This window comes from Brachyistius frenatus, unplaced genomic scaffold (genome assembly GCF_029030835.1).
Source record: "Brachyistius frenatus isolate BFR_SWC_R1_liver_20210118 unplaced genomic scaffold, ASM2903083v1 Contig_24, whole genome shotgun sequence".
Taxonomy (NCBI): domain Eukaryota; kingdom Metazoa; phylum Chordata; class Actinopteri; family Embiotocidae; genus Brachyistius; species Brachyistius frenatus.
Genome location: NW_027210623.1, coordinates 4,595,032 through 4,620,417, shown reverse-complemented (window position 1 = coordinate 4,620,417; position 25,386 = coordinate 4,595,032). Strand labels below are relative to the sequence as shown.

General features: G+C 43.0%; 3 protein-coding genes across 23 annotated transcripts in view; 2 read left to right on the top strand and 1 right to left on the bottom strand.

Moving 5' to 3' along the window:
- Window positions 1–9,088, top strand: part of baz2ba (bromodomain adjacent to zinc finger domain, 2Ba) — a 69,397-nt gene extending 60,309 nt beyond the window's left edge. For 8 of the 18 annotated variants that reach the window (XM_069697850.1, XM_069697849.1, XM_069697855.1 and 5 more), the window contains 14 exons: window positions 243–317; window positions 396–627; window positions 723–785; window positions 1,412–1,556; window positions 1,923–2,743; window positions 2,851–3,103; window positions 3,393–3,548; window positions 3,792–3,952; window positions 4,057–4,388; window positions 4,949–5,084; window positions 5,186–5,332; window positions 5,948–6,249; window positions 7,352–7,495; window positions 7,664–9,088. In XM_069697850.1, the coding sequence (XP_069553951.1) occupies window positions 243–317; window positions 396–627; window positions 723–785; window positions 1,412–1,556; window positions 1,923–2,743; window positions 2,851–3,103; window positions 3,393–3,548; window positions 3,792–3,952; window positions 4,057–4,388; window positions 4,949–5,084; window positions 5,186–5,332; window positions 5,948–6,249; window positions 7,352–7,495; window positions 7,664–7,820 (3,124 nt within the window). In that variant the 3' untranslated portion in view covers window positions 7,821–9,088. The remainder of the gene's footprint in view (window positions 1–242; window positions 318–395; window positions 628–722; window positions 786–1,411; window positions 1,557–1,922; window positions 2,744–2,850; window positions 3,104–3,392; window positions 3,549–3,791; window positions 3,953–4,056; window positions 4,389–4,948; window positions 5,085–5,185; window positions 5,333–5,947; window positions 6,250–7,351; window positions 7,496–7,663) is intronic. The other 10 variants (XM_069697859.1, XM_069697858.1, XM_069697857.1 and 7 more) reach the window with 3 other exon arrangements.
- Window positions 9,089–9,785: 697 nt separating this feature from the next.
- wdsub1 (WD repeat, sterile alpha motif and U-box domain containing 1) lies at window positions 9,786–22,706 on the top strand. Of its 4 annotated transcripts, none has more exons than XM_069697871.1 (13): window positions 9,786–9,837; window positions 10,930–11,361; window positions 12,022–12,209; window positions 15,082–15,168; window positions 15,838–15,931; window positions 16,677–16,710; window positions 16,836–16,876; window positions 18,676–18,782; window positions 18,903–18,920; window positions 19,370–19,396; window positions 19,771–19,950; window positions 21,383–21,517; window positions 21,919–22,706. In XM_069697871.1, the coding sequence occupies exons 2-13, from the start codon at window positions 10,964–10,966 to the stop codon at window positions 22,068–22,070; spliced, it is 1,461 nt and encodes a 486-aa protein (XP_069553972.1). In that variant the 5' UTR covers window positions 9,786–9,837; window positions 10,930–10,963; the 3' UTR covers window positions 22,071–22,706. The 4 variants fall into 4 exon arrangements, with proteins under 4 accessions (XP_069553972.1, XP_069553974.1, XP_069553975.1 ...); XM_069697872.1 differs by lacking the exon at window positions 9,786–9,837 and adding an exon at window positions 10,037–10,137; XM_069697873.1 differs by lacking the exon at window positions 18,903–18,920.
- A 110-nt stretch (window positions 22,707–22,816) lies between these two features.
- The window catches only part of LOC138620550 (protein TANC1-like), a 37,802-nt gene continuing 35,232 nt past the window's right edge, over window positions 22,817–25,386 (bottom strand). Inside the window, exon 29 of the mRNA XM_069697864.1 lies at window positions 22,817–25,360. Within this exon, the coding sequence (XP_069553965.1) occupies window positions 23,977–25,360 (1,384 nt within the window). The 3' untranslated portion in view covers window positions 22,817–23,976. The remainder of the gene's footprint in view (window positions 25,361–25,386) is intronic.

The window sequence follows — 25,386 nt, the reverse complement described above, 5'->3', positions numbered from 1 at the left end:
TTTATTGATGCAGTGGAAATAATTGATTAAGCTACACTAATTTGCAGTTCTTTTGATTGTAAGGAAATTACACAAGTACTGTATTAATCTGTGCTCTGGGATACCAGCTGTTATATTAAGCTTTTTTTCTTTGGACGCAAATAGTTTTACTCTGTGTATTTGTTATTACTTTATGAAATCACCTAAAATATGGATGTACATCAGCAGAACTGTAACTAACAGGATTGTATTTCCTCTTGCAGTGAGATTGACAAGAACCTGGACCAGATGGCGAACATGAGGAAGGACAAGATCATAATGGAAGCAAAGCTGAAGAAGTGAGTGTTCTTTACCCCTAGAAATAATGGTTTTATTCTCCGTACACTATCCCGCTGAACCTGTACGTGCTCACGCAGGCTGAGGATCATTTATGCCAAACGAACTGGGAAGAGAGAAGCCAGCATGAGTGTGGAGGAGAACCAGTCTGTTGGCACTCCTTCCTCTGCCGCCAAACGCAAGAGGAAGCTGGGCGGAGACAGCGAAGATGATGACGACGAAGAAGACGACAGTGACGATCAGGCAGAGGAGGAGGAGGATGAGGAGGAAGAAGAAATTAAAAAGGTTAAAAAAGTGGAGACATATGATGAGGTAAAAAGATAGATCCGTCAATAGACTCATTATCAAAGCTGACATTGTACAGTCGCTCACAGTCATTAATTCATGTATTTGTTGTGTCCTGTCAGGATGAAGTTGACCAAGCCACCAGTATTGAGGAGCTCGAGAAGCAAATAGAGAAATTAGCCAAGGTATGCTCTTTTTCTAAAATGTACAAGTGCTGTGACAAAGTTAATACCCATAAGCATGAATGTATGAGGCATCAGAAAATGAAAGCACGCTTGGTTGACGCTGATACTGTGATTAAATGCAGTACGCACAGTGAGATTAAAAAAAAATGTCTCTTGGGGAAACAACTCTGAAGAGATAAACCAGAGAAACATGGAGTATTATTGCTGTTTTAAATTTTTCACCATCATTATATGTGGCTTTGGGGGGGGCTTCAATGTATGTTTCCATGAACATGTATGTTTATTAATACAATATATAAACACAATCACCTCCTACACAATAATTTGGAAAACTATATTTATGACAAAAAAAATAATTTTCCTAAAACTGCTACAAGCTCTAAATGCTTTAATATATACGTTAGTGTGTATTAAAAACAAGCGCTTTGTACATTATATTAGCATGAATGCTGACATTGGGCTATTCGCTAATTAATGCATTAATTAGCTTAATGAATTACCTCATTAGCATAGCACGTAATGCTTCATATATCACAGTGATTACAAAAGGACGTTGGGTAGCGAGAATGCCTTTTGTTTTCTGAAGTTCTGTAGGAATCATAAGAGTATGTTTTATACCGTTGCAGCAACATCATCAGACCAGAAGGAAGCTGTTTGAGATATCCCATTCTCTACGCTCCATGATGTATGGACAGGACCGGTACCGCCGCCGGTACTGGGTGCTGCCCCACTGTGGAGGGGTCTTCATTGAGGCCATGGAGAGCGGAGAAGGTATGCACACTAACTTTGATTCATTCTTATTCTTAAATCCTAAAATAGAATATTTTACATAAACTCAGAAAATACCTGGAAAATAAAAAGCATAGTAAATTTTGCAGGAAGACGAAGGAAGAGCTTTTGTAAATACCTCTGTTTAGCTGCACGTTCAGCTGTTTTGACAGTGTGAAATATGCTGATGTTGTTTTACTTTATCGCGGTTCTCTAAAACTAATTTGAGATTGCGTCTCTAAAACAACTCTTCTTATCTTCCAAAAGCCAGTGAAGAATGATGTTATAAAATAATCAGCGCTCAGGTTTAATATCAGAGCAGTTTCATTTGCAGCTACGTGAACGGTTGGTTTTCTCATTTTCCTGCAGCTCCCGAGGAACTGGAAGAGGAGCGACAGAGGAGGAGGAGAGCAGCAGAGGAGGTCAAGGTCAAGGAGGAACCTCAGGAGATTGAATTGCAGAAGGAGAAACCCACCAACCTCGATGGGCAGAGCGTTCGAACGCAAAGCTCGGAGCAACAGAAAGAGGAGGAGAAGGAGCACGAGGGGAAGAAAAACTCCCCGAGCCTCTTCTACCAGCAACCAGGATGTGTTTCCAAACTGTGCACACTACGAGACGTCGGCAAGGACGTTGGCAAAAAACCTGGGAATGCAGAGGACAAGGAGCTTCCCCATGTGAGACAAAACAGCAGTCCCGCGGGCACTCCTGTTGCCACAACCACAGTAACATCATCCTCCCCCGCTCACAATACCCCGGAGCCTGCAGCAGCAGCAACTCCCTTCATGGTGACCACTAATGACACTACAAGCATCCCCCCCCCAGCTTCCACCTCCTTATCTGTTCCGTGCCTGCCAGCTCCCCGTGAAAGCCCCGGGAACACTCCTCCAACCCCGTCCCCGGATCCATCTCCTCACCTATCATTCCAAGCCAACGACCAGCTGCTCAGAGTCCTGACGGAGAGGAGCGGACACTGGTTCAGTCTGCTCCCTCGCAACCCCTGTGACCTCGCCTCCGTCACCACGACTCCTCCAGGAGCGCCTCGCGTGTCTCCTCAGGCGTCCTCCACCCCCGGCAGAGCCAGATCACCACCTCCGTCCCCTGCCCTCCCTCTCACCCCCTCTGCTGCCTCAGCCTCCGCCAGCCCACACCACCCAGCCGGCCTCCTCAACTACCCAATCTCCGCCCTGCAGGTGACGCGGCTTCCATTTGCTGTGCACCAGATCAAATGAACTCTCTGTTTTGCTCTTTTCTGCCTCCACCTCCTCTCACCCCGCTGTTTTTCCTCTTTTCTCCCCAGATGAAGTCAGGTGGTTCATTGCTAGGAGTTTCTTTTACAAGCTGGCCCAGTGGTTTGATAAATCCCAGTCTGCCTCTGTGCAGCAGCCCCAGCCCCATGCCGGGTCACTCTCTGGAGTGCAACACAGCAGCAAGTGTCTCCAGTAAGAGTGAATCACCTTTACCTCGCATTGAGAAAACCTTCTCCATGCCCTCTCCCGCCTTGGAGATGCCCAAATCTCTCGATCACCTCACACCTCGGCCCACCCCAGAGGGTGAGTGACAGAAAAAACACTGAAAGAAATTAAAACAGAGGCCACAGTGAGCTCTCTTTTTTATTTTTATTTATTTATTTTTTTTAAATATAAAAGTATTCACTTGCCGGAAAATATTTCATCAGCCTGACGAATCCAAGATAATTGAATCAGTCAATGCTCTGCTCTTCTGTACACAAATGTATTAGGCTGTAACATACATAAACTAAGTAAATGAAGCACCTTCTCACATTGATGTGTGTGTTTCGTGTCTTTTAGCTCATGTGCCTGTTTGTGCTCTTTGTTCCAGAGATGCTGATAGGTTGGTGGCGGGTGTCTGACATCGAAGAGCTGAGGGCTCTGGTCAACGCTCTCCACAGCCGAGGAATGAGAGAGAAAGGCCTCCAGAGGCAGATGCAGAAATACCTGGAGATCATCCCCCAGGTCTGCACCAAACACAGAGACGGTAAGTCTATCGAAGCTTCTTCTGAGCACATAATCACTGTGTGTAGTGACAGATTTGTGTTCTGTCTCTCAACTTTAGAAGCTTGTCCTTAATAATCCCTTAATAGACTGCTAATACTGAATTATTTATGTTTGAACATGAATATCTGTGCATGTTTGGCTACATTACTCAAATGTTTACCTGCATTAGTGTGTATGTGTGTGACTTCATGGCTGACTGATATCTGTTATGTCATACAACTAGTGGCCATGATCGAGCTCCGTGAGCTGGAGGAGAGCCAGGTCAGTGTGGAGTCGGTGCGGGGCTGGTGTGTTGAAGAGCAGGCGATGGAAATGGACATCGCCGTGCTGCAGCAGGTTGAGGAGCTGGAGAGGAAGGTCACTGCAGCCAGCCTGCAGGTCAAGGTAAAATAACAAGACAAATCCCTGGCTAGATACTTTGTAAGGAGTTTCAGCATGTGGATTGATGTGATCAGAGGCCAAAAGACTGAAAAGCTAATGTCCTTCAGCAGGGCTGGACATATCCGGACCCTCAATCCGAGCGGGAGGACCTGGTGTATTACGAGCACAAGCCCCTCACCAAATCAACGCCAGCATCAGCAAACGCGGGAGACAAGGAATCCAAGGAGCACCCGGAGGAGCGGGGGGAGAAGGGCGGGGTGATGCGTCACCCGGACAACCCGCTGGACATAGCAGTGACACGTCTGGCCGATCTGGAGCGCAACATCGAGAGAAGGTACCTGAGGAGCCCCTTAGGTACCACCATTCAGATCAGGCTGGATAATGTGGGTACGGTCACTGTCCCTGCCCCCGCCCCATCCACTAGTGCTGACAGGGAAGGGTAGGTCATTTCTCCAACCAAAGCTCCCCACTCTCCCACTGAGACCCTTTCCTCTCTCTGTGTGTGCTTTATGTTTCCCATACCACTCAAACAGTGAGGGTCTTTGCTGCTTTCACAGCAGATCGTCGTGGTGGCTTGTTGCATTTGTGTCTGTTTGTTTTTTTGGTCTTGTGCAGTTTTAGGTGGGCGGGGCTCTACTCAGTTTCATTTTCTGTACAGGCATTGTTTACTGGCATTTTTGTTTCTGCAGTCATCTGCATGGTGTTGTGCATCAGTAACTTCGGTTATGGGCATACTCTCACTATTCAGTATACACTTACTCTTTCTGCATGAGCGTCCCCTTAACATGACAGAATTGGTGTGTACCCCTCCCCAGCACCCTACACCTCCCAAATCCTCATGCCTGTCTCTGCACAGCTGGAGCTCTTTATGGTCTGCTGTTCTGTTGGCGCCATGTTCAACTGATACAGCTTTACTACTTTGTGTGTGTAAAGAAGCTCGCATATTCACGTATGTGCGTGCGTTTGTGATTCTCATCGCCTTCTTTTGTCTTCTCGTAGTGGCGAGGAGGAGGTGGCCCACGGCATGAAGGTGTGGAGGAAGGCCCTGGGCGAAGTGCGTAGCGCCGCCCAGCTCGCCATGTGTATCCAGCAGCTGCAGAAGTCTATCGCCTGGGAGAGGTCCATCATGAAAGTGGTGAGAGAATAAAACCGCAACATGTCTCCTCCCGACTGATTAAAAACAAACTCAATTCAGAAAGTGCACACTTGTTGTTAATGGACCCACTTGTTCTGTAGTACTGTCAGATGTGCAAGAAGGGGGATAATGAGGACCTCCTCCTGCTGTGTGACGGCTGTGACAAAGGCTGCCACACTTACTGTCACAAACCCAAGATCACCAGCATCCCAGAGGGAGACTGGTACTGCCCAGCCTGCATATCCAAGGTATCAGAGCCTTTTAATGTGACCCGTCATCGTCCCACAGTGGATCACTTGAAAGAATAAAGTCAGTCTATATTGTTTACATAGAATGAATAAATGTCAGTACAGATATTTCTGCATTAAAGCTGCCGATGGAGAATGTTTGTACCATTATTTGCTTAAATTCCAACACTTTTTACGCTCAGGAGTTCTTTATGAATGATTTTTTTTCAAAGTGGAAAGGTGAAAGGTCTCAAGAGCAGAGAGATGGAGATGTACAGTGTACAGTATGTACGTTGTGCATCTCAACCAGTAGGATTCCTCTTGATCAAAGAAGTCTCATCAACTGCTGGGATTTTACATTTCCCCCATAAGTTTTATTACGCTTCCTCTTCAGTTTTACTGTCTGCGGCATGGATTTGGCATTTATCCCATTAAGTGACAATAAAACTCATAAGTCATATTCATAGAAGCTGCATAACAACAGATTTTATAGCAAGCAGTGAAGGAAATAGACAGCGGTGGTGTTAGATATGACAAATTGATCTGGTATTCTTAAAAAGGCCAGTATGAGTATGGTAAATCTGTCTGTACTACCAATTTGAATTGCACATAACCTTTGGAAATTTACCTTTGCAGGCAAGCGGTCCATCCCCCAAAAGCAAAAAGCCTCCAGCTAAACCGGTGGCATCGAGCGGAGGGGGTGGAAAGAAAGGCGGAGAGGCGAAGAAGAACGGGAAGCAGGCGGGTAACGGGGAGGTGTCGGAGGACGACTTGGCCAGCGCCAGCGGCACGCCCAAGAAGGGAGCGAAAGACACCAGCAGGAAGAGGAAAACAGAGGAGAGTTCAACTGCTCCGACAGCAGCCAATCAGGAAACCCCTGTGTGTGTGAAGCGAGCCAAGACGGCTCGAGACAACAACAGGGACCTGGGACTGTGCAGGTATGAGCCGCTGGCTTGCTCGTACTTGTATTTCTGTTGAATTCTTCTTTTATGCATCATCTTCTTCTAAATATTTGCTCAGTAGCTGCCATCTGCTTTAGAGAGCTGACGTGTTCTCACCTTCAGATGTGGTTGAAACCAGAAACCTTTTGTTAAAAAGCAAATTTTTACTTTGCCACCAGCATTAAAAGTTACATAGTTTTCATTAGTGGTACTTTTCAGCACAAAGTGAGTTACAAGCCTGTTTAAAGTTAAGTGATAAAAACACTGAAGACCTTTAAATGCTAGTTAAACCTCTATTAACACATTCTTTAGCCACTTGGGGGCAGCAGAAACAACCTGAGATTATTATTCACCTTTTTTGTTGGTATGGCACTCTTGTTAGCAAACATTTTGGTCGCAACATGATCTCACTTTAATCTTGATTTTTATCCAAAAGCAACTGGTTTTCTTGAGGTTTTTTTTGAAGACGTTTCATCTCTCACCCAGAAGGCTTCTTCAGATCTGACTGACTGGAGGGCAGTTCCAGGTTTGAGCTTCCTGTGGAGTTGTTTAACACCTTCAGAGTCTTAAAGTTGTTGAGGTCACGTCAGACCCTGGAAAAAGAAGCTTTTGGATGAAAACCTAGATTGATGACTGAGAACCTTCACAGACATGATCTCACTTTCCTTTAGCTCTGTTTTTGTTCTTTGAAATATGCGGGTCTTCAGCTGCTAACTGCTCCTCTGTGTTCACCAGCTTGCCACCAGCTTTGTCTTGCTGCTGTTGTGTCCCGAGCAGGTAGCAGACAGGGAGGTTTTAAAGCTTTTTGCTGAAAACAGATAGATGCTGTGTCCCAAAATGAGAACCATAACAGTCCCGTTGTAAGTCATAAAACCAAAACAACGAGCTGTAAGAAGCTACTCACCCTTCGGGGAGCTGAGTGACCCTTCACATGTTTGCGTTTGGTCCATTGTCAATATAAAAATGTTGATTATCGCTGCTTAAAAGGAAGAAGTTATAAACTTTCCAGTGAAAAACAACACTATTAAATCCAAGGCTTCTCTCTCACAAATCAAATTCTTGGTCTGAGTCTGTCTGTGTGTGTTTGTGTATCCAACAGGGTACTCCTTGCTGAGTTGGAGCGGCATCAGGATGCATGGCCTTTTCTCACTCCTGTCAACCTGAAATCGGTCCCTGGCTACAGGAAGGTCATCAAGAAACCGATGGACTTCTCCACCATACGTGAGAAGCTTGTGAGCAGCCAGTGAGTTCCCATCGCTTCTGTTTGTTCTTTTTCTGCGAAAAGCCTTCAGGGCCTCCGCACAGAATTTAAAGTCAGAGTGGAAATAAGTCTTAGTTGCAATACACAATGTGATGTATCAGCTTTTTGTTAGATGTACTTTCTGAGCTGAAGATTTTCTTTTCATTGCAGGTATCAAAACCTGGAGACTTTCATCATTGATGTCAACTTGGTCTTTGATAACTGTGAAAAATTCAATGAAGACAATTCAGACATTGGTCGAGCTGGTCATAACATGAGGAAGTTCTTTGAGAAGCGCTGGACTGAGCTTCTGAAACAAACAAACTAAAAGTCTGTACTCTCCCCATTCAACTTTTCATATTTGGAGCACCAGGTTTTACTTTTATTTTCTGATGGAGAATGCGGCTTTGCAGGATGGAGGAAGAAGTCGGCTCCTTGATAAGGAAACCGGGGTGTGCTTAAGAGAGATATCACCTTGAAAAAAAAAAAAAGTTGTTACATGAGGTGCGCTGGATTTATTACAACAGGGATATAAGCCCCAAAGAGTCCCAGAGAAATGGGGTGTCCTAGTGCAATACCATTCCCTGTCTCAGAACACTGCACTGAATGAATCCTCAAATGTCACTGCGCTAGAATACTTTCCACTACTTTGTAAATAGTCTTTTGTTATTTAATCGTATTATAGTGAATGTATTTAATTTTGTAATAATTATTTATGAATCAAGGTCCACTTCATTTTCTATGAAAAGGAGGAATCAGCTGAACTGCTTTGAATTAAAAAAAAAAAAGGAATGTGTCTTTGTGTTATAATTTTTCTCCCAAATATCAAACCAAGCCAAGAAAAAAAAACTTGTTTACACTGTTCAGTGCTTTGGGACATCAGAGGACTGTATTCATTTGTTCAAACTGTAAAACTGCATTTATTTACAGGAACAGCAGAGGAACAGTTAGACAATGGTGATTCATGTGTATATACTGTTTATTAATGTCAATATTATGTCTTGTTTGGAACGATGTGTAAAAATTGTTTAAGAATATTAAGATATTGTTTATGCCTTAGAATGATTGTAGCATTCTATTTTAGTGAACGTGATGAAAACATTATCATAAATATTGTTTGTACAGTATATACATATCCTCTGCAAACACTGTGGTATCCTTAATCTTGGTAGTGCCTACCCTTCCAACAGGGGCATGTAGGGGATGTTATTGTTTTTAGTTTTCATTCTTATGACAATTATTTTTTTTTTATATGATTTCAATCCAACAAGGCCTCCAAAGTTGGACAGTGACACAGAAATCATTCCTCACCATAGCAGAAAAAAAAAAGGAACAACAAGCATTCAGTTATGCTTCCATAAAGCATTTCCTCGTAATCTGCCACAATACAGAGGACCTAAGGCCATTTGTAACCACTGTGTTGAACCTTGCTGTGTGTTGTGGCCTGATGGAGGCAGCTAGATTTTTTTGTACCCAAGTCAAAAGTACTTGAAGTTACTTTATTTAAGATATTGTGGAATAAAAGTATCATTCTTTTGTAGGAGCTTTATTTTTCACTAGTGTGTGGCACGGACCTATTAAAAGGATGTTTTTCAATGTACGTGACTTAAACTTGTTTTATTTCAATTCCATCCGAACGGCCTTTGATAAAAGGCGATTTGATAGATCGGTGGTTTTAATCCACGTGATCATTTCAAAGTCGAAATCCCAAAATATCCATATATGATCACAAATATGAGCAAGCTTTGTCAAGCTTAGTCGTGGGAAGTTCATGGAAGGTTTGCCCTTTATCTTAACTCTACAGTAGCTCCCTCAATGCAAATAAATGACTAGACTGGTGCTAAAATTTAAGCTTATAAATGACAAGATCCTGAAAAAGTTAATCAAAATAATGCAAATTCCAAAATGAAGTATTGCAGATGAATGATTAACAAAAACAGCAGTTTGACTGGTTTGCTTGAAACCTGCAAAAAAAAAAAAAAAAAAAAATAGTCTCATAACTTAATCCAGGCACTACACTGGCAGTAAAATGACTGAAGTATGGTAAACAACATTTATTTTTTAAAAGATGACATAAGCTTCTATACTTTAGGGTAGTCTGTTGTATGACAATGCCTCGTATTTTATAAACTGATCTCATGTTTTGTCAGTCTGTAACTGTACTAACCTGAAAAGTAACCAGTAGCTAAAGCCGGTCAAAAATGAATTATTATTCATCTTCAGAGATATTCAAGTTATTACTTATTACTACACAAGGGGGCGACGCAGCCTGCATTACGTCACGGTCAGCTGATCGACGAGGAAGTAAACAACCGTGAAGTTAGCGGACGGCAGGACGGAGAAAGGTAAGGGAAGCCGCCGCCGCCGCCGCAGTAACACCTAGCTGACATTACAACCGGACTTCTTTCTTCCTATTTGAAGTCCCGGTTTGTTTGTTGAGCTGTGTCGTGTGAATAATATTCGGTATTTAACGTGAAGTAGAAAGTTGCTTTTCGACTGTGACGCTCCGCGAGCTCGCGCCGACGCCACCAGCATGTGGTTGTTTTGAGCCCAGGTGTGTCAGTGAGGTGAGCTCATGAAGACAGTCCGCGTTGAGGAGCAAAATCACGGACAACTATTACGTTTTGAACCTGAACGAGTCGTTTGTAAGCTCCGATATTCCTCCATTATGCTTCAACATTAGCTGCAGATAGCTTTCTGATGCTGCAGACTTTCCAGTCAGACTCCCCCCAAAAAAAGGTCTTAATGGTGGTTTACAGGAAGTTTGGATTTCCTGAAGAGTTGACTAAAGAGATAAAAGATCAAATTGTATCCTCATTTAACCTGCTTAAATCCCTAATAAAGAAAACAAACTAACAGTGACGAGCAGGCCTAATTTATATTTAAAGACCTGTGGTCTCAGCTGTGTAAACAAAACCGTTTTTAGACAGATGTTCTAACATTGTGTGTTGCTGCACTTCAATTAAAATGACAGAAATAGTAACAAAAAATAATAATAATAATAATTCTTATAGTTTCTAAAAAAATAATAATAATAATAATCCATTCACAATGCAAATGCTGGGCATTTTGCTTGTAAAAGAACTTGTGAGTTTATCAGCTCACTCACCTGCTGTTTCCGCTCTGATGCTGATTTGGGTACTTGTCAGCGTTGACAGCTCTGTCCTGGTAAACTGCCGCAGAGCATCAATTTCATCACTCGACATTCACACGTTTTCTTAAATGTCGTGCTATTAAACAGGAACGGAAGTCATTGTTAAGCTGCTGCTGGGTTCAGGTTTTTGGAAGTAAAAAAAAAATAATAAAAAAAATGCCTTTTTCACCTTTGCATGCTGATTTGATTGTTTTCATTCTCTCTCTCTCTCTCTCTCTCTCTCTCTCTGTGTGTGTGTGTGTGTGTGTGTGTGTGTGTGTGTGTGTGTGTGTGTAAACTTTAGAGCTCGGACTGGACACGACTTTCCTGCTCTCCAAATGACGTCTCTAATCTGCACTTTACAAGACCATCAGGACGATGTCAACTGGTGTGCCTTCTCAGCCAAACTGTTGGCCACATGTTCTGGGGACAAAACGGTCCGGCTATACAACACCCGGGACTTCTCAGAGCTGCCTTTCTCCCCGCTGTCGGGACACGGCTACGGCATCCACTGCTGCTGCTTCAGCGCCTGCGGACAGTTCCTGGCGTCGTGCTCCACGGATGCCACCACGGTGGTCTGGTGTACGGTCACGGGGGAGATCGAGGCCGTCCTGGAGCATCCCGGTCGCAGCCCCGTCAGGACCTGTGCGCTCTCTCCTGACTCGCTCCACCTGGTTTCTGGGGCTTCTGATGGCACTTTGGCTCTTTGGGATTTCCCCTCCAAACAACTGCGCAGGTTCAATTATAGATGTTTTCAGAGCGAAGTGATCTGCGGGTCAACAGGAAAAAAAAACACACCCATTTTGATAATAATTAGTTAACTACTTCGGTTATTTACAAGCAAACACGTTTGTCTCTGTTGTAACTATATAATAAATGTAATGCATTTGCATTATTTTCTGACATTTTATAGGGTTAGGGTTACAAAATTAATTGATAGATTGAGAATTGTTAGCATAACTGATAATGGAAATAATGATTGTTTATTGGGCTTACAAAGTGTGTAGTCTTTAAAAGAAGCATCATCCAATTTCAGGAGTTTGAGTTTTTGACTTTTGTTCAGATCAAACAAGTAATCTGAAGACATTTCTTTGGGCTTTAAGAAAACTTGGGCCCTTTTCACTAAGTTTAAAAAACATTTTTTTTTAGACTAATTCATGAATCATGTGCTTCCTATTAATCAATAGGACTACTATCTATATTGATAAACAGCACAGTTGTCTTATATCTCGACAAACTGAGCTGAAACATGAACGTAAACAACTGTCCCCACCAGTTCCATGACTTTTTAGTTGCTCCGTCCCATCCACTTCCCTGCGTTATTGTACTTGGCCAATGGCGAGCTGAACTGCAAACCCAACTGCTAACGCAGCTGCTGTTGGTTGTGTTTGTGAAGGACCGGGGCCGTGAATGACACAACGATGGTGGCCTGCGCCTTCAGCCCCTGCAGTCAAGTGTTTGTCAGCGGCTCCACCTACGGAGACCTGCGTCTGTGGGACCTAAACATGAACCAGCTGCACGCCGAGAAGAACGCCCACGACCTGGGAGTCTCCTGCTGCACCTTCGACCCCACCATCCTCAGCGGTGAGAACCACGGCTGTGCATTTAGCAGCTGTTCTGTGGCACACGGCTCAGTCAGGTGTTTCCCTGCAGCGTCTTCGAGGAAGACTGAAATCTAAATGACGTGCGGTGCATCCGGAAGGTATTCGCAGCGCTTCACTTTTTAGACATTTTGTTATGTTACAGCCTTATTCCAAAATGGATTAAATTCATTTTTTTCCCCTCAAAATTCTACACGCAATATCCCATAATGACAATGTGAAAATAGTTTGTTTCAAATTTTTGCAAATCTATTAAAAATAGAGAATGAAAATATAACGCGTACATAAGTATTCACAGCCTTTGCTCAAAATTACAGCCTCAAGTCTTTTTGAGTATGATGCTATAAGCTTGGCACACCTATTCTTGGGCAGTTTCTCCCATTCTTCTTTGTAGGACCTCTCAAGCTCCATCAGGTTGGATGGGGAGCGTCGGTGAACAGCCATTTTCAGATCTCTCCAGAGATGTTCAATCGGTTCAAGTCTGGGCTCTAGCTGGGCTACTCAAGGACATTCACAGAGTTGTCCTGAAGCCATTCCTTTGTTATCTTGGCTGTGTGCTTCAGGTCGTTATCCTGTTGGAAGATGAACCTTCGCCCCAGTCTGAGGTCCAGAGTATTTTGTTTCTCATGGTCTGAGAGTCTTCAGGTCTCGGAGGTTTACAGACAATTCCTTGGACTTCATGGTTTGGTTTGTGCTCTGACATGCACTGTCAACTGTGGGACCTTATATAGACAGGTGTGCCTTTCCAAATCATGTCCAATCAACAGTTGTAGAAACATCTCAAGGATGATCAGTGGAAACAGGACGCACCTGAGCTCAGTTTTAGTGTCATGGCAAAATCTGTGAATACTTATGTACATGTGATTTTTTTTTATTTTTTATTTTTTATTTTTTTAATAGATTTGCAAAAATTTCAACAAAAAAAAAACTTTTTTCACGTTATCATTATGGGGTATTGTGTGTCGAATTTTAAAAATTAATTTAATCCATTTTGGAATAAGGTTGTAACATAACAAAATATGGAAAAAGTGAAGCGCTGTGAATACTTTCCGGATGCACCGTATTTATCAATACAGATTTTCACACAAACCTGTAACGTTAATCTGATTATTTAAAACTTTGACAGAGATGTTTGCCGAGGCAGTTCATTTCACAATTTAATAATTAACTTCCTTATCAAATAAGAAAGGAACAGTAAATATAAGATCCATGATCATTACATTTTGACAGTAATTTCCTGTTTAAGGAGCGTTTGTGGGATCTAGTGGCATCTGGTGGTGAGATTGCAGATTGCAACCAAATGACCACCCCTCCCGCCCTTACCAGTGTGTAATTAAATAAGTACAATCTTATTGATAAAGCCCCTTTTCAAACAAAGTTACAAAGTGCTGCACAGGACAAACAGAAAAAAGACCCAACATATGTTCATAACAATATACACAAATATGAAATATTCAAAGCCAGATTTGCAGGAAGGGCCAGTTAGAAACATTTTTTTTAAAGCAGCACACGGACAGCTGAAGGACCTCTGTAGAGTCAGCGTTTGGTTCGTCCCTTCTGGGCTTCTGAACTTCATGGAAGAAGATATGTAGATATGAAGGGCTCGTTCTGAGCTCACAAAATCACGATTCTCAGTTGGATATACACCAATGAAAACATAATTATGAATATTTTATTCCATTTCTCCGAATAGATCCTCCTTAATGCTACACACTGAACCTTTAATTAAACTAATCTGAATGAATATCAAATTATAATGAATAGAAATAAGAGTCAGCTCTAGATGAAACTGGTGTGCTGATACTTGCTTTTGCATTGCTGCCAACATATACACCACTCAGCCCACTGCTCTTACATAAAGTTGATTTGTACAGCAGCTCTCAACAGCAGCATAAATCAAAGTGCTTTAAATAAAACATTAAAGGTGTCAAGATAAAACGTGAAAGCAATGTAAGACAAAAAAAAAAAAATAAATAAATTTTGATAGTCATAAGAAAAAAGAGGTAAATAGAAAAAAAGATAATGATATTAAAAAAAAGTACACGAGTGAAGGTAACAGTGCAGTGTAATGAATTATTTTTTGATTTCATAAAAGGCTCCAGTAAACGGAGAGGTCTTCAGCCTTGATATAAAAGAACTGCGGTTTGAACCTTTATAAACTTACAGCAGTATTTCTAAATCAAATCTTTGACAGACAGGAAGCCTGTGAAGATCTGAGAGCCGGAGTGATGTGATCTGTTTTCTTGGTCTTAGTGAGGACTCAAGCAGCAGCTGTCTGATCGATTTTTTTTTAGAGACCTGTAAACACAACTTTACAGGAGATAAACACACGGACAAGCTTTTCCAAATGCTCTTGAGACATAAGTCCTTTATTCCCCGATGTTTTTCAGGTGATAGCAGGCTGACTTTGTAATTGTCTTAATGTGGATTTTAAAATTCAGCACTACACCAAGATGTCTTGCTTGGTTTGTCACTCTGAACTTTACAGATTGAAGCTGAGCACTAACTTTTCATCGCTCTCCTTTGTCTCCAGTAATATTTACTTTAGTTTTATCTTCTTTTTTTTAATCAAAGAAAACTCTGCATGTCAGTCACCTTTTTAAAACAAAGCGTCATCACTTCCAGAAGATTAAGGTGGAAGTAAACGAGGGGACATGACTTCAACAGTGACATTTCCAAAGGTTTGGCCAGATCTCATTCGTGGATTCAGTGATGTTGTGTGATGAAGAGACCGGTGGATCAGAGCTGCTCTGTTTGGACTTCATAGCATCGACCTCTTACACCAAGGCTGATATGTCTTTTTGTGAAAGATTGAGTCTTTGTGTGTTTAATTGTGTTCATTTTTCGTCTTTCAGGTGGTCAAGTCGTGCAGTTTCGTCTGGCATCCTGCGGGCAAGACAGTCACCTGAAGATATGGGCGATTAACAAGTTCAGCTCCGGAGGTAGAGAGACATATTGTTATGTAGTGGGAGATTTCTCTCTTATTTATTTCACATGACCTCTCTTGAACCTCTTTTGAATATTAGCGTAGATAGTTTATCCACGTGTACTGTTCTTTTGTTGCACACCTCATGTAATGACTTCCAAAGTGTCTGCTCTCTGGATAATTCGAGGCACATCACTCTCCACAGATAGTAGTTTAGACCACAGACAAGTGTGAGGCCGAGTATTGATGTGTGCAGCTCCCTTAGAGGCACAACAAGTCATTTGTGATAAATCAGCACCAATAAATCAAGACAAATCACTGCTGCTGCCAAATAAACATACATTATATTTTACACTAATCGTTAGTATCTGGCAATCAAAGCCCCTTTTGTTCTGCTGTAAAGAGCTTGTACTTGTTCTCACACTTAGCAGATTAAATGCTCTCATTTTACTGCATTCGACTTTTCATACTTTCTTTCTACCACCGGCCAACTTGAAAGGTCTTTTCTTCACTTCTTTTGTGGATTTCTATCATTGTGACATCCCTCTCAGCGTCATCCCATCTTAGTCCCGTAACACTCCAACCTGCTGTATGTTTTATCTTTTTGTTTTGACGTTGCTCAGTTGTAATATTTGACTGGTCTGTGTGTTTACACTGTAACCTCAGCTGTTCCTCTCTCTTGCAGCCTATAAGATGCAGCTGCTGCACACGTTAACGGGCCAGTTGGCTCCAGTCCTCTCCTGTTCGTACTCCTCTGATGGGCAGATGCTTGTGTCTGGGTAAGATCTTCAGTCTATGAAAGCACACTGGCTATTTTTGTATATTTTAGACTCCACCTGACATTTACAAAGCGCACCATAGGCTTTCAGATTTATCTCCTGTTTCGTCGGCAGCGATTGTCCGCTGTTTATGTCAGTGTTTTATGAAAATCTTTTTGATCATCTCATCTTTACTCTCTGTCTCAGTCGTGTTATTATTGCATGGTAATGTGGAGCTTTTGAAGAATGACGGTGACTGTCACTGCAGCTGGATAAATGCAGATATCTCAAACTTCCCGGTACACTTTGAGATCAGCCGACACAAAGCTTTTATGCAAATTGCATTTAACGGGCTAAAACATGAAAAACCGCCTGCATGTTCCTTTAATCCACAAATTTAAATGCCAAACCATCTTGATTTCATCCAGAAAATTCACAGCTGCACACCATCTAAAAATCTACATTTTTACATTATTCCCTTGATCTTAAATAGATCAGTGTCCATGTTTTGATCTATTTAACATCAAGAGTTTGCTGTAAAATATAGATTGTTTGCTTGCCTGGACGTTTAGTAACTAGGCCACACGCTGCACAAATAAACAGCGCAGTTCCTAAGCGGAGCCACTAGGGGGAGACATGGATCGCTTCATTCCTCAATGACTGATATTGGATCCGAACTGATCTGAATATCCGGTACTGTACCAAGTCGTTGGCTCATTACATCACCGCTCACATAATTACAATCTTATCTTTTTACTTCCTTCAGCTCTGTGGACAAAAGTGTGACAGTCTACGATGCTGTAAGTACCTTTCATCTTCGTCCATTTATTGAGAAGTATTGGCTTTGACACGAGACTGATGTTGTATTCTGCTCTGTTCAATACAAAGAGCTCTTCTTTTGTTTTGTGCTCCACTTTGTCTGCAGAAAAATGCAGTTTTGCTTTACACACTGAACCAGCACGAGAGGTAAGTATTCATTGATTTATGTGGTTCATTTTACCTGATGTCTTCATAGAAAATAAGCACGACTTCGTAAAAGTCCCAAAACAAATATATTAATTTCTCTCGCGACTTGTCAGATGGAATATTTTGTGTGTGCTGTATTATTCAATGATATAATTGAACAATCTCTCCCGTATTTGTATCTCGGTCATATTGTTAAATTGATCTATGGTGGTTTTCACTTTTAAAAGACTCAAGAAGTTACAACCTCATACTGAGATTTTGAATATTTAAAATCCATATATATATTGCCAAAATTATAAATTCTTTTCTTCTGTTAAACCTCCAAACAAATCAACAGTGTGAGAAACAATGAAACTTATCTTCATGTCGTTTTGAAAAACATGGAGAAATATTATAACATGTTGATAGAAATGCTGTGGCCATTCTGGCAATAATAATTCGGTCCCTTTTGCCGACCCTTGTTTATGCTCCACTGCTTTGTGCAGAATTCCCTAAAAAAAAAAAAAAAAAGCTCTTCCACGCAGTTTCTCCAGCACGTGGTAGCAACGTTTCTGTTTACAAACACGCACACGTTTCGGTCTCTCTTTAATAACAAGTGTTTTTTTCAAGAAAGTTCACTGCGGCTAACTCTGGTGTTGCTTCTATATTTTACATTTCTGGACCCATCTAGTTTTGTACTTCACTGAATTCCTCAGATAACTTGAAGGGACGAGGCGTCAGACCGAGACACACTTTTATTAGTTTTCGATGCCACCAATTCCTCAGTCACGTAAGACTTTGGCGGGAAGTAGCCGAGATGGATTGTGTAGCATCGCGGTCGCCACACGTGTCTCTCTGCAAACTTTAAGAAGAAGGCAGGACCACTTCCACCACAGCTCCCCCCCCCCCGTACACATACATTTAAGCCGCAGATGAATGATCACACTTCCAAGCTATTTATACTTTGAATCCAGCCACCTGTGTTTGAAAGGCAGCGGGCTCCTTTCACGGGGCGAATGAAAGTCATTTTGGAAAATCGGTAACCGAAGTGGAGGCAGGCGAGGCGAGTCGAGGAAACGTGGATAAATGGTGCAAAAAGTAAATGACGTTTCTTTTTCAGCGCTCCACGGAAATGCCTCCAGGAAACTCAATTGACTTTAAACAAACTGATAATGTGACATTGTGAGAGTGACTTGAGGTCGGGTGGGTGCTTTCCTTTCTCTCAGTTCCTATCGGAGGTTTTTTTTTTTTTTTTTTTAGAAACATTGTGTGAAGCCTGCTAGCTTCTGTGGATCAACATTTCTCAGCAATCCAGCTTAGGTTTAAGAGAGATTGTCTTCATTAACGTCGCCTTGACTTTCTTGAATTGACTGAAAATTTGACTTTAATCCTCGTTTAGTTCTCAGTGCAGCCTTTCGACACGGTAATCTAGCGCCGAGTTGGCCCTCTGACGGAGAACATTTCCATCACTGCTACATATTTAGGTCTCGTATGAAGCGGCGGTGCCGACCTTTTAACCCTGGAAGAGACGAACTGCAGCCTCCGATCTTTAAGGCCTTACTGCTGTGAAAAAAGGACGGAGATGTTTGGCTTTGAGCGTCAGTTTCTCAATCGGAGTCACTATTGTGTTTAAAATGACTTCTTTGAACTTACTTTTACAGATTTGGTTTCTAAAGTTTTCCATTTCCGGCCCGAATCTATTTACCTGATTGATAAATGTCTTTGTAAACATTAGTTTCTCCTTTTTTTTTTCTCTCTCTCTCTGTTATTGGACAGAGAAAATGACCCCTCGTTATTCAGGTGACTGTCCTCTCCTGCAGGTACGTCACAGCGTGCTCCTTCTCTCCGACGTCAGCGCTAATAGCTACAGGATCTATGGATAAGACCGTAAACATCTGGAGGCTGGAGGACGGATGCAGCGGGCACGGTGGGGAACAACACACGCATCATACCAACAGAGTAACCAGTAGATATATTTTGATGATTAATTACATTTAGTCTTTTTCGTGTCTCTCCTTCTTTACTGCACCTCCTGTCCGATGGGAAGGCGGCAAGTCGTTGCCGGGTCAGTTTCCTTTTTTTTTTAATCTTTTGAGATTTGACGGTGAATAACAGCAAACAGGACTCAGCAGTCACGTGTCATCTTTTATTTCTCCTGTCTTTATTCCGTTTTCCTGCTCTGCAAACCAGAAAATCTGTAGAATATCTTTAAATGCTTGATATATTTTCTGTTGAATATGGCTGTTTAAATAGTTACAGTGTCCTTTGTTGTCAGTTAAATCTCCAGCAGTCCTGTTAGATGAGTTGCACCTGAATACTGGTGGCTCATCCTTCAGATTTCCTTTTCAAACTTGCTTCATCTGCTGAAAACGGACACAGGTGTTGTGTACAAGAGCGCTCTCATTTCCTTCATCAACCCTTCAGTCTCAAGTGTCTCAAGGTTACCCAAAGATTGCACCGGGTCTCTCATGTTTACCGTTCCCTTTTCTTTTCTTTTTTTTTTTTATGTTTCAGAGGAGTCTGCGCAGACACCAAGTGAAGGTAGAAAGAAAGAAAATATGCCGTGCTGTAAAGTGTCACCCTGAAGCACGTATGAAAAAATATCTGTAAATGAGACACAGAAAGCAGTTATTTTACCATCATTAAGAGGTGCCAAATCCAAATTTGCTCACACATTAAACTTGCACTTCTGTCTGCAAAGTACAAGCATGTCACGTTGTGTCAATGAAAATGTCGATGAAACTGCCAGACATTTATTTATATCATTCCACAAGCCGCGCCAGCCACAGCCTCCCAATCGATAATTAGTCAGCAGGATCCCGGGATCGTCTTGCATGGAGAGGGTTTTGGCTATTTTTCAGAAGGTGCTGCAGCTGTGCAGGGCTGACCGTCTTTGCTTTGACTCCCCCTCTCAGGGAGAGCCTCAGCTGGCCGATCCAAGCTGCAGGTCAGCGATTGGTCGGAGGACGACGTGTCAGCGTGGCTGTTGGAGGAAGGCCTCGGGGGATTGGTGGACAAATTCAAGGCCAACGACATCGATGGGACGGAGCTGCTCGGTCTCACCAAGGAAACGCTGGCGTCAGAGCTGCACATAGGTGAGGAAGACAAACATCACACACTGCTCAGCGGGCGCAAAGCCACTTCTTCACCCCCCCCTCCTCCTCCTCCTCCTCCTCTCAGAGCCCTGGTGCTTTTCTTTTGTCCGAAATGTACGAACATAAAGCCAGCCTCGTGGGTATTACACGCCTGGTGTCTTGTGAGAATGAACACGGACGTTTGTGGATTAGGGATTTTTGTACCTATTTACATGGATAAAAGGCGGCACATTAAATTAAAGTAAGGGTGAAGGAATTAATATTGATGGGGCTTTTACGCAGCAAGATTACATAATATTAGGCTTGCACCGCAAAAGCACTCAGCTTTGGGGCTTCAGCAGTTCTGACTTTAATCTGGAGCCCTTCATCAGTTACATAACCCAATCCTCAAAACAGAATTTCCCATAAGGTATAAAGTGGATTTACACCTAATATAATTAAGCCTCCTTGGTTACTTCCAAGTTGCTTTTTTTTTTTATTGTTAGTTTATCAGACTTTGGGTGCATTTCTGTCTTTTTCTCTGCATGAAGTGAAGCCACTCGGCTAAAGCAGGAGTGTTGCGTCGTTGATGCCAGTCTTACAGGCAGCCCAGCATTCGTCACGTAGTTGTCAGCAAATGTTTGTTGTATTGCCATGCCGTCATTTCCATCCCACAGTCGCTGTCAATCACTCCCCAGTTTACACAGCTTCAGTGCCGTGACAGCTTGTGTTCACATTGTTCTGTTTTTAGTAACACAGCATGAATCCCACCTTTTTTTTTTTTTTTTTTTTTTAAACCAGAAGTAACTTAGAGAACAGTACTGAGTGGCACCATGTTTTATCCACTGCAGTGACAGACAGAGAAACAGCAATATTTTTCAACGGTGGGAGTGAAATTCAATAAGTGTGCTTTTGTTTCTGAAGAGGCAGCTTATTAAACAGAAATGTACCATCAAGTTTATCACTCGGGTCTACAAAATGTTTTGCTGCAGGCGACTCTTTGTGACATGAGAGCATTCATTTTTAAACCTTAAATCCTTCCGGTATTCAAACTAAAGTGCACTCGCTTCGTATTTAACTTTGAACTGGACAGACAGTCGGCAGACGTCGTCTCCCACCGTGTTCGCTCTCACCCACGCTCGCATTTGCCACAAATCATCTTCACGGGAGTGAAGAGTGCGAAACGCAGGGATGACAAATGCTGAAAACCTTGATATTCATATTGTTGTACATGTTAGTATTTGGGTCAGTTCAGCTTGTGACACGCCAGAGGTTTCTCTCTTTTTAATGAGAGGACATGAAGTCTTGATTGGTTTGTTTTCTCCTCTGGCACATTTCCTCACTCTCTTGTGTGTGTGTGTGTGTGTGTGTGTGTGTGTGTGTGTGTGTGTGTGTGTGTGTGTGTGTGTGTGTGTGTGTGTGTGTGTGTGTGTGTGTGTGTGTGTGTGTATAGAGTCCGTAGGCCTGCGTAGTAAACTCCTGAGGAAGGTGGAGGAGATGAAGAGTGATTCAGTGTGTTCAGGCACTCCTGATGAGTTCCTGTGTCCAATCACCAGAGAGCTGATGAGGGAGCCGGTTATTGCTGCTGGTAAGTTACGATTACAACTTTTCTATCCATCCATCTATTATCTATACCAGCTTTATCTTAAACAGAGTCATGGGGGAGGTGGGGGGGTGGGGGTATCTCTGCCGACTTTGGGCGAAGGCGGGGAACACCCTGGAAAGGTCGCCAACACAGAAAGACCGCTGGAAGTAGACGAGCATTTACGCTCACATGTAGAACCACCAATTAACCTAACATGTATGTCTTTGGACGGCGGGAGGAAGCCGGAGTACCCGGAGAGAACCCACGCAGGCACGGAGAGAACATTTAGACTCCACACAGAAAGGCCCCAGCGTTTCCTTTGAATACAAATTGTGTGTCGGCATAAAAACCACGAGTGTCTGTTTCTTCATTTCTCGTATTGCGCCGTTTACTTTTCCTAACAGACGGCTACTCGTATGAACGAGAGGCCATCGAGAGCTGGATCAGCACCAGGAACCGCTCCAGCCCCATGACGAACCTCCCCTTACTGACGACTCTGCTCACCCCCAACCACACCCTGAAGATGGCGATCGGCCGCTGGAGGATCAGCCACTAAGGAACGAGCCCCTAACCCGCCGTGCACCCCCCCCCCCGGTGTTTCACCTACACTAGAAACAAACAGAGCTCACATCCATCCAAACAGCATTTCAGGTTCGGGTGTGTCTGATTTGGTCCCATTTGAGGTGTCTGCTCACGGTGGGGGTTTCCTTGGTGCCACTCATTTATAAAGCTCCATTAAGCAATTTTTTTTTTTTAATTTAAAACAACAAATCTAGATAATCTGTCAACATATTCTTATGGTCACCATCTTGGTTATCAAAAGTTCATCATGGGGATCCCAGTTTAGGCAACTAGAAGAATGCAAGTTCATTTCTCACTGTAGTCCTGGTTTGGTCAAACACTTTGATCTGTTTGTCTAAATGTTAGACTTTGTTCACTAGTCACTCATTGACTTAAGCTTCAGCTAATTTTGCTCCTGGCATATAGTTTAAAAAGTCATACAAAATGTCTGCAACAGTTCCAAAGAGCACATAAAAACAACAAGAGCATGATATTCATCAGGCTCAGTTTTCTATTAATCCCCTTACCCTTAACAAATACAAGTAATAGGTAGCTTATCTTGAAATGAGTTGCCTTCACGTACCAGTAAAGATGCTTATGAACAAAGCTAAACAAAGATTCACAATGGGATCATCAGCATTAAATGTGTTTGTATAGATCGCCTGAACATTGAAGGACCTTGTTTATGACAAACTATGTGGAAAAGTGCTCGGTCGAAGTAGCTTAGGGTCTACGCGCCTGTTTGAGCTAACATTCAGCTTTTAATGAGAATAAGGAAGACATTTGTGCAATATTTAGAAATTGCAATGCCCACAGTTTTATGCAAGTAGTTTATTTTAACGGCTTGGTTAAATGTAAATTATATTTTACTGTGAAAGCAAAAGACATTTTATCAATCCGTACACACTCCAAAGCATCATTTTATGGATTATACTGTGAAAGAAGTAGATGTAGAAATGTAGTCCTCCATTCATATTTTATTATACCACAGTAATCGTGGTAACATTCTGTAATCCATAGTCTCTGAAAAGGGTATATGACAACTATGGACATATAGCAATTTAATAAGTCTCTTAATTTAATTTTTTTTTTTATCCTAGACTCTGTAAATGCTTTCTGTGTCCAAATAAACCAATAAACACTTCATATGAATATGTTCTCTGCTATGCAAAAATAAATAACATATACAGTGAATACTGAAGCAATCAATCCAATGTTAGATTATGACAAGAAGTTTCCAACAATGTCATATACAGTGCCTTTTTTTTTTTTATCAAATGTACCAAGAAAAAGAATCCCAAGTACACAAAGTAATTTTTTTCGAAGCCTGTAATGCTGACAGATAACCACTTACCGGGAAATATATAAATATATATATATTTATATTTATATATATATATATATATATATAAATATATATATGTATATATAAATATATATATGTATATGTATATATATATATATAATCTTCAAATATAGTGTACACCGTACAAATATAAATGTTTTTTAAAAGACACTTGACACTAGAAATGGTCATATCCTGCAACTAATAGCGTAAGGTTTTGTATATCCGTGCACAAAGCTTTTCTCTGACTTCTATATTTAATATAATAAATTAAAAGTTGAGACAATATACTACTTTTTTTTTATTATTTTTTTTAAATCCCCTACTTAAGGTATGTCTGGTTTTCTTGAATACACTAGTGTAGCTGTATACATAAAGCCAAAGCATAGTAGCCTGAGTTGAACACCGGTTCTAGATTGTAAATGCAGTGCAGCAGCATAAATCTACAAAACAGGCTCAGGTAAGGGATCTGTTCTCACTCCAGTCTCCCTTGCTACCTTTGTGTGGGAGATAGCTTGTTGAAAACAGCCTGTATCTGTGCTTTGATGAACTATGTTCAGACGTTTGACTCTATAAAGGAGCGTTTGGGTTTTATGGGAGCCATGTGCAGAGCTGGGTTGTCTCTGGTTAGGCTCGCCTGTCTGTGCCTCCCGTCAGGGAAGCGTAGCTGGGAGGATGAGGTGCCTCTGGCCTCGCGCTGGTGGAGCCGGTCTCCGAAGTCGCGGCCCGTCTGCTGGCTGCTGGCCTGGCTTGCAGAGAGATGTTCCTGGAACGAGGCGCGTTTGAACTCACTGTTCAACCCCTGGAACTCCATGACCGACATACTGAAACTCTCCAGCCCTCCCCCTCCTCCTCCTCCTCCTCCTCCTCCCTGTCGGCCCATGCCAGAGATCTGCTGGCCCTGGACTCGCACCGCTTTGTCCATGACCCCCATGAAGGGCCGGGGCTTCAGCTCAGGTTTTGTCTTGAAGCTGCCGCTGCTCTTGATGAGACACGGGGCGTCTGGCACCTGTTGCCTGCCTCCGTCTGACAGGTTCCCACTGGAGGCCTGACTGGAGCTGGAGCCCCTCGAGCCCGCCGTTCCTCCTCCGCCACCCTCCCTCCTAACCTCCATACCAGAGCCCAGAGCCAGAGCCACTCCATCCAGAGCCACGGAGTGGGTGGAGAGTCTGTCGGAGCCCCTGGAGAAACTGGAGGAGCGGGGCTGGTATATATGGTGAGGTCCAGGTGGGGAGGAGCTGTTGGGGGACATGGGGTGGTAGTGCTCAGTGGGGCTGTGCCCAGACTGTTCATTGGCTGATCCAGGGCCGATATCAATCCCCACTATGGGTGCAGGCCTCAGGGAGGTGGAGATGTGTCTTCCAGGCAGAGGACTGGAGGGGCCGCACAGAGAGAGAGGCCTGCCCCCGACTCTGCTCCCCGACTGGAGGGAGTGACAGTGGTGATGAGTCCTGCTGCCCTGGTTCTGGGTCTGCCTGCTGATGGCAGGAACCGACTCCGGCATGTCCACAAACAGCGGGTTCTGTGCGTATTCCTCTCGAGGGAAACAAGGCGACTGATCTTCTAAACCGAAGGCCACACCTCCGGGGAGAGTCCTGTTTGGAGCGTACGGATTCAGAGGCCAAAACTCTGGACTTTTCCCGCACTGCAGGCTCACCTCCTCACCTTCCTCCTTGTCTTCCTCCTTCTCTGCATCAGCCTGCTCCGCTGGGACTTGCCTCTCAAGACTTCCCTGCGAATAGACGTCCGTCTCCTCCTCCGTGGCTTGATGGTGGTGGGTGTGAGGGTCCCTGTTGTATCCCTGCGCCGTATTGTTGCTGGATGCCTTCTGATGATGTTTGCATTCCTCCTCGACCCGCGCCAGCAGGCGCCGGATCTCCCGGTTGGACGGGCTGAGTCGTGCTGCCTCGTGGAGGTCTGCCAGTGCTGCAGCAAACTGCCTGGAGAGGACAGAGGGGAAAAAAAT

Excerpts from the sequence above, each read along its gene's own strand:
- wdsub1 (XM_069697871.1), top strand. The coding sequence starts at position 10,964 with ATGACGTCTCTAATCTGCACTTTACAAGACCATCAGGACGATGTCAAC. Across the intron at positions 15,932-16,676 it reads GGGCAGATGCTTGTGTCTGG|CTCTGTGGACAAAAGTGTGA; the intron begins GTAAGATCTTCA and ends TACTTCCTTCAG. Across the intron at positions 19,951-21,382 it reads GGCGTCAGAGCTGCACATAG|AGTCCGTAGGCCTGCGTAGT; the intron begins GTGAGGAAGACA and ends GTGTGTGTATAG.